The sequence below is a fragment of the Marmota marmota genome, unplaced genomic scaffold (genome assembly GCF_001458135.2).
Source record: "Marmota marmota marmota unplaced genomic scaffold, marMar, whole genome shotgun sequence".
NCBI lineage: Eukaryota > Metazoa > Chordata > Mammalia > Rodentia > Sciuridae > Marmota > Marmota marmota.
In genome coordinates this window covers 355,239-363,480 of record NW_026000327.1, presented here as the reverse complement: position 1 = coordinate 363,480, position 8,242 = coordinate 355,239, and the positions used below count along the sequence as shown (strand labels likewise).

At 34.5% G+C, this 8,242-nt stretch overlaps 1 protein-coding gene across 1 annotated transcript in view; it reads right to left on the bottom strand.

Moving 5' to 3' along the window:
• Positions 1-5,161: 5,161 nt before the first annotated feature.
• The window catches only part of LOC107158722 (probable ubiquitin carboxyl-terminal hydrolase FAF-X), a 119,284-nt gene continuing 116,203 nt past the window's right edge, over positions 5,162-8,242 (bottom strand). The window contains exons 44-45 of the mRNA XM_048797401.1: positions 8,001-8,096; positions 5,162-6,657 (exon numbers count right to left, since the gene is read on the bottom strand). Coding sequence (XP_048653358.1) covers positions 6,526-6,657; positions 8,001-8,096 — 228 coding nt within the window. The 3' untranslated portion in view covers positions 5,162-6,525. The remainder of the gene's footprint in view (positions 6,658-8,000; positions 8,097-8,242) is intronic.

Genomic DNA, 8,242 nt, shown 5'->3' with positions numbered 1-8,242 from the left:
AGCCAGAGCAATTAGAATGGAGAGGGAAATTAAAGGGATACCATAGGTAAAGAAGAACTGAAAGTATAATTATTTGCCAATGATATGATTCTATATTTAAAAGATCCAATAAATTCCACAAGAAAACTTCTAAAATTCAGCAAAGTGGGTTATAAAACACACCCATAAACTAAACACATTCCTACATATTAGAGAAAAATGTACTGAAAGAGAAACTAGAAAAACTAACCCTTGCACAATAGCCTCAAAAACAATATAAAATACTTGGGAATCAATCTAAACAGAAGAGGTGAAAGACTTCTATAATGAAAACTACAGAACACTAATGAAAGAAACTGAAGACCTTAGAAGAAAGAAAGACCTCTTATACACTTGGATAGGCAGAAAAAATATTGTCAAAATAGTCATACTACCAAAAGTGTTACACAGATTTAATGCAATTCCTATTAAAATCCCAACAATATTCTTCATAGAACTAGAAAAAGCAATCATGAAATTCATCTGGAAAAACGAGAGACCCAGAAGAGATTAAGCAATTTTTAGCAAGAGTAAACAGTAACAAAAACAGCATGGATTGGCACTAAAACAGACGTGTAAACCACAAAGACAAACCTACATAAATACAGACATAAATCTCACACTAGGCAAAGGAGCCAAAAACATATTGGAGAGAAAGAGCTTCTTCAACAAATGATCCTAGGAAAACCAGCAAAATGAAATTAAATCCTCTCTCTCACCTGGACTGAACTCAGTCTTCTCAAGGACTTAGCACTAGAATAGAAACCCTGTGCTAATAGAAAATAAAGTAGGCTCAAATATTTACCTACTTCCTTCCCTTTTTTTTTAATATGATAAACTATAAGTGAGAAGTTTAACAGCTTTCAGTGAGTTCTGAAAGAATTTCTAGTAAATCATTCAGCTTAGGGTGGATTTCGGAACACCTTAATGTTAGACTGCCAAGGCAGAATGACCATGACTCATTTTGTAACAAATAGTTGGGGTGGTAAAACTTTGTTTCTGGTGACTGATAATCCATGCAATGGAAATGCTGCTGCAGCTGAGATCACCTTCTCAAGGTAAGTTACCAATGAAATGTAGCAGCCTAATAAACAAGGAGAGCAAAAGCATAATAATAAGGAAGCCATACAGATAATCTCTTGGTAATTGTTATCTGTAAGAGCTTAAAAATTGTATTTTAAAAATAACGTATTTTGGGCTGGGGCTGCAGCTCAATGGCAGAGCACTTGCCTGGCATGTGTGAGGCACTGGGTTTATCCTTAGCACCACATAAAAATAAATGAAATAAAGACATTCTGTCCTTCTACAAGTACAAAAAAATCGTATTTTAAAAAAATACTTTAAAATTTTTTTACTGGGGCAAATTCAGAATACTTTTTTTTTGTGGTAGGGAGAGTACTGGGGACTGAACTCAAGAGCACTCAACCACTTAGCCACATCCCCAGCCCTTTTTGTATTTCATTTAGAGATAGGGTCTCAAGTTGCATTTGTTGAGGCTGGTTTTGAACTCTTGAGTCTCCCAAGTTGCTAGGATTACAGGTGTACCTCCAGGCCCAATTTAGATTTCATCCTTTCTTAGATTTCAGTTTGAGCTTTGCCAGATAACCTCAGGACTGCCATCAACATGTAAAATAATAAGACAACAGATAGTAACTCTATGCATTTGTGTCACCAAAATGGAAGTCTGAGTAGAAGAGGCAGAACCAAAACTAGAGAAATCAGGATATAGATTAAGGGAATTTTATTATGTGGCTAGTATTGTCTACTCCCTAAGAAAACATCACTAAATGCATTGGGTGAATTACTTAGTGGCAGTATATATTAACACCGTAGGGTCAAAGAGTAAAGGTTGTTTGATGGAGACCTCCACAGCTCTTTATTGAACAATCACATAGCAGGTTGTTTATTTCCATCAGTTAGTTTTTGAGTAAAAGCCATTATAAATTTTGCTTATCTGGGGAAAGGAGACTGTTCTTTCTTATCTACAGGGTGACTTCCCATATACAGCATGATATGCTCATATGCAAACAATCCTGTATTAGCTTTATTAGGATCTGATATTCATTTTGTGAATATGCCTCTTATTCAAGGCATGGTAAATTACCTGTACTTACATGTCCCTTTTTCCATGACATCCTATATAACCTTACTGATACAAAGTTGAGCAACAACTCAAGAAACTGTATGGGATATTGCTGCGACCTACACACCTGAACCCAAGGTACTGGAGATGGATGACAGGGGACTAAGAAACACACACACACATTAATGATAAAAAAAATGGGGTTAGGTGATGTACTGGGCTCTGATGGAGAAAGAGTCACAAGAGCTGGCCCAGCAAGTTTATTTATATAGGGTCTCATAAAAGACTGTAGAGGTATTGCTCTTTGGGCATATTCTGTGGCATCAAGGAAACCCATTGTTTGAAGTTTCTACTAAGCAAGGCAGGCTTGAAGGTTACAGCACTAGTGAAACATTGCAGAATCCTCTATCCTTGGAAGTTGGTATCTGAAATCTAGGTCAAGTTCTTAATGGCTCTGTGGCTAGCACAGAATCTTCTACAGTACAGGGCATCACAGTGCAACTGGGCCTTCTCAATCAGCATCCTGGAACCAAGAATATTGCCAGAGGGGCACAGCCTCTGTCACAAGGAAGTTTCAAAACCCATCATTCAGTCACTGGTCCCAACAGGATGTGGGTTAACTCCATTTCACTTTTTGGGTCTTATGGATGCTAAGAAAGTTAGAAATTCACAAAAATGGTAAGAGCAGAAGACAGGCATTTATGTCACCAAGTGGGAAATCTTCAGATGGATTAAAAAGAATGAAAAGGGGGGGGGGCATTAATCATTAGGGTGAAAAATGTCTTCATGTACTACTGTAGAGATTATATGAACCAACAGAAGGTAGTCTCAATGATCTCCTAATAGTAAGGGACCCTAACACAATTCACTCTACTTGCTACAGTTTGAAGGAATTTTGAAAGCAGATGTGGTGGTGCATGCCTGCAATCCCAGTGACCCAGCAGGCTTAGGAAGGAGGATACTAAGTCTGAGGCCAGCCTTGGAAATTAAACATGACTGACACATATAAGCAAATAAATGAACAAATGGACCAAGAAGCTTGTTTGACATGCCTGGGTTGATGGTCTGGCATGTGAACCATTGCTCTGAATAAGTAAAAAAATAGAGACTACAGAATGCTGATTTTCAAATCTGCAAATGACTTTTTTTCTATTTAAATCTGAGAAATAAGACAACCAGTTTGCTATGAAGTGGGAAGGATCTCAATTCATTTTACTTACTGTGTTACTTTAGTTAGGTAGATTTTATGTACATCTTGAATGAAATATATTAATGATATCCATGTCTAGAAACACTTTGTAGTTAGTTTCTATAATGCCACTAAAAAGGAGGCTTATTTGAATATGGGACTAAACAAAGGCAAGCTTGTCTGAACTAATAGTCAAAAAGGTGGTATCTGTTAAAACTTTCAGACCTTCTGATGTGCGCTATGGTTTGAATATGAGGTGTTCCCCCAAAGTTCTTGTGTTTATGTTCAGAGGTAAAATGACTGAATTGTTAACACTGTAACCTAATCAGTCCATCCTATTTTGAATGGGCTATCTAGGTTGTAACTATAAGCAGGTGTACTGGCACTGGGGTCATGGCCTTAGTAAGGTACACTTTCTGCTTTATCTCCATCTCATTCATGGTTCCCATACAGGCAATTCCACCATGATGTGTTGCCTCACCTTGGGTCCAGAGCAACAGGCTTGAGAAACTATGGATTGGGACCTCTGCAACCATAAGCTCCAAGTAAACTTTTCCCACTAAGTTGTTCTTATATGATCTTTTAGACACAGCAACAACAACAACAAAACACAAGAAGTGCCTGTAACATAAACATAGATAGGCTGGTATTTAGGACTTATAAATGTTATCTAGCAGCACTGGTTGGGATTTTGGGCAGGAAATTTCTGGGTATCATGATACAATATATGTTATTTGAAAAACAATAGCTTGTCTCATCTAGGGGATTTATGCCTAGCCAGGACATAAAATAATTCTAAAACCTGAGATACCCTCTAGTATCTTGGATGATGTCAAGAAACATTCTTAATGAGAAAGAAAAGTGCTTAAAAGAGTTTCAATGTAACATGGAAAACTTTGAAAATATCTGAGGGAACTGCTGAATTCCACTATTTTTCTAAGAACAATTTCCTATGAACAGTTCTCCATTCAACAGCAAAGAGTTGATTTACAGATGGCAGTTTCATAATGGACAGGTAATGTCCTGTTTAGCACATCACCAGAGACCAGCAATGAAGAGTATTTAAAAAAGAAAAATATAAATCAGCTGTATGTTTGAACTGCATGCTGTTATTCCAGTGCTGGAAAATTAACATGCAACAGTGATTTACATTAAGTCCCCATTTTTTTTCTCCCCAAACCATAGGTGATGGTCAATGGCCTATCCTTTTGGACAATGGAAAATGGATTCCCACCTGTAACACAACCCTATGGCAATTTAAGAAGGAAATTAAAATAGGACATTTTGATAGCATCAGAACACTCCAGGACTGGGAGGTATTTGGAATTAGCCCATATACATCACAGTGCATTTGCTTGAGTTGGATACATTATGGGAGTACTGAAGCAATACAGACATGGGCTGACTGTAGATATATTGCTTTGAACTCTTTGAGTCAGAAAATATCAAAAACAATCTGCAGTATAGAAAAGAGACAAAGATTGCTGATGATTAGACACATAACTGAACATAACTGGATCACAAAGGACCAAAGTCAGTGGCTCTTTGAAGACAGAAAGAAACTTAATGTATATTACATAGTTACAGAGTAAGAAAAATCAACTATATAAAAATGTGCAGAGAGTTCAAGATAGACTATATTAGCAAATTTAAAAAAGTGTTAATATTTCTTTCTCCAAATCCTGAGACTAATGGGTCAAAAAATAAATCTTTTTATATATATATATATATATATATATATATATAAAATTAATGTGTCTAAAATAATTTAATGTTATGCCAAGGCATATAATGCCCCAAATTAATTTTAACGTGTAGTCTTTAAGAATACAACCTAGTAACAAGAAACAAAAACACACCACAGCACAAAATTCTTCTTAAATTCTATTTGGAAATTCAACAAAATAAATTCTATAAAACAAAACAGCAAAATATTTAAACAGAAAAGGATGGCCTGTATCTGCTGCAGGAATATTTGGGTTTTAGACAGCTTCCAAAATATTACATACATTCAAAAGCTAGCAATTCTCCTTTAAATATGACAATAAGAATTTGTTGGAACTTCTAAACAAAAGTTTATTCTAAAATGGTACCTCTTAAGTTTGCGTCTTAATCAAACCCCATATCTAACAATAATTTGGAATGGAAAAAGAACTAGAACCATTTTACTTTGAAGTAAAATTGAGACTGACTAAAAATCAGCCAGGCATCTTGGTTATGATAGTACTGAATAGTAATGTGAATTCTGATGATGTACACAGTTCGTTAGCTGGGATCCAGCAGAAGCAAAACCTAAGAAATTCTACCAAAAAACAAAATAAGATATATAAAATATAGTCTCTCCTATTATGTTCCACATATTCTAGCATGAAAAAATTGGCATATATTTTCAATTTTACAGTTCCTATTAGATATTCTTTATCCCATCAAGAAATGGAACTACCAAATATTAAATGTGAAGAACATTCATATGTGCAACTAAAAACTGCTTTATTGTACCCTTTTTTCCTGTTTTATGTTTATTCTAAGGATAAGAAATAAAATGTTTAAGCAATATAGATGTGATTTTGGGACAAATGATCTCATTCAAGAAATTTTGTCTCTATTGGCAATGCAACCTGGTATGAAGCCAAGCTAACAGTTATAGTATAACTATAGCTTTAAAATAATTAACCTAATACCAGATTAAAAAGGTGGTGTAAAATTTTTGGAAACAATGTTACATCACCAGTTTTTCATCTCAACCGGAAGGGCACCTACTAGTGTTATATTCCAGTAAATAAAGAATTATCAGGAAATTATATAAACAGGCTCTTTTACTACCCCCTACCACTTTTTTTTCATAAAGGGACTGATTTAACTGCCAGGAAGCAGGAAATACTGGTTGCAGAATGCAGCAGATAAACAAGAAAATGAACTATAATGTTTTTCAATATTTCTGACTCTTCATCAAAAAAGTATTTTGCTTTAGAACTAAAAGTCAAACATACATATACTATATACATCTTTTCCATTTACATATCAGCAATCATTTATTATAAAACATTCCGCATGTTCTGTTTGTAGGTGCTTACATCTGTCAGCAAATTTCTACAAATGAGATAGCAAATAGAATCTTTATGTCATGTTATTTTAGAACAGTTTTTCTACTTTTAAATATTTAATGAGGCACAGAAAAATTTGGACTGTAAGTCCAGACTACATGATATTAAAGGAGTCAGTAAACTGGTGCATTTCACTGATCCTTTGTTTGAGGTGAGAATACTTCTTCACCGCCTTCATAATTTTCTTGTACTCGGCCACTTTTATGAGGGTTGTTCAAGTGATGTGCAGCTGGACCTGTATACGGCTGTCCATGTACATTATTCTAAGAGGGCAAAAGAGACCTGCATGTCAAATTTTCACATATTACAATTGAAATGTTAATAATGGGCTAAAATTTGACTAAAGTATAATTGAATTTAAACTTAGGAATTATTTTTTTAAAAATTCTCAAAGTAGTTAAAAAGAACTTATAAACTGATTCATATATTGTGTGGTCCCCCTGGATCAACTGTATCATTTGGAATCTTGTTAGAAGTGAAAATTCCTGAGATCTACCACAGACCTACCAAACCAGAAATCCTGGTTTATGAGATCCAGCAATCTATCTTTACCAAATGCCCTTTATTATATGCCCATTAAATTTAAGAGATGCTGCCTTTCAAGAACTGAATTATTCATATTTGTGGCTTAATGTTAGTATAGTCCTTCCAAAAGATCATATTGGCAATTCTTAGTATACATATAACAAACAGAAAGGTCACATAGTGCTAGAATTACACAAAAAGCTTGTGAACTCTGTCCAGAAGAGAGTTTAAAAAAGGGGGGAGGCAATAGAATGGAATTATTAACACTATTATTATTTTTTGGGGTACTGGGGATAGAATAGCTAGAACACAGGGCCTTGTGTATGCAATGCAAGTACTCTACCAACTGTATCCCCAGTCCTAGAATGAAATTATTTTTATAGTATAGTTTTATGTATTAATGATTGGTAATTGTGGTTCTGTTTGTTTTAATGGCCTTTTTCAAAGAAAAATTTCACATAAAATTTCTTCATCTGTATTTTTCCTTTTTTCACCACCTGTTCACCAGCAAAGTACCTGCTAAAAATAAATTATTGATTTTAAAAAATGTTTTATTGCCACTAATTTTTTTTTTTTTTTTTGGTACTGGGGATTGAACTCAAAGAGTTCTCACCCCTTTTTATTTTTAGGCAGAGTCTTGCTAAGTTAACTTAGGATCTCACTAAGTTGCTGAAAATGGCTTCAAACTTATCATTTTATTTTTGCCTAAACCACCAGAATTACTGGAATTATAGGCAAGCACCACCATGCCTGACCTGCTACTGAATCTTGAGGCTAAATAATCAGGATACGTTTTCTTTTAATGTTCCTTCAAAATTTAATTTTGATGAGATTTTTACATAATTTTATTAACTACAATTATAGCATAAGGCCCTAAGGATACCTAGCTAATAAGGAAATATTATAGAAGTAAGATGAACTATGCTGCAATATGATAATTCTAGCTATTCTTAGTACAGCTGTTCCAGGTAACTTATAAATTTATAGCCAGAGCTGTCAGAAATATTTAAGAAAAAAGCAGAAGATCCTTCATAATATGAAACATAAAAATTGGTTTAGGGATATAAAATTTTCATTTTACCTGTTGATACTGAGATCCAGGTGAATGAGGATACAGTGCTGCATCTTCTGGTGGAGATGACTCATGCTCATCTGGGGCATCTTGGTCATCTGGTTCCTAATTTTAAAAGGAGATTAAGAATTTGATTATGAAAATAACTTCAACTGTATTTTTAATCTCCTTTTAAGGTCTCAAGACTAAAAAAGAAAAAAAAAAAGTATAAAAGTACATTATTTTTGTTACTAGAGCTATTTTACAGCCCC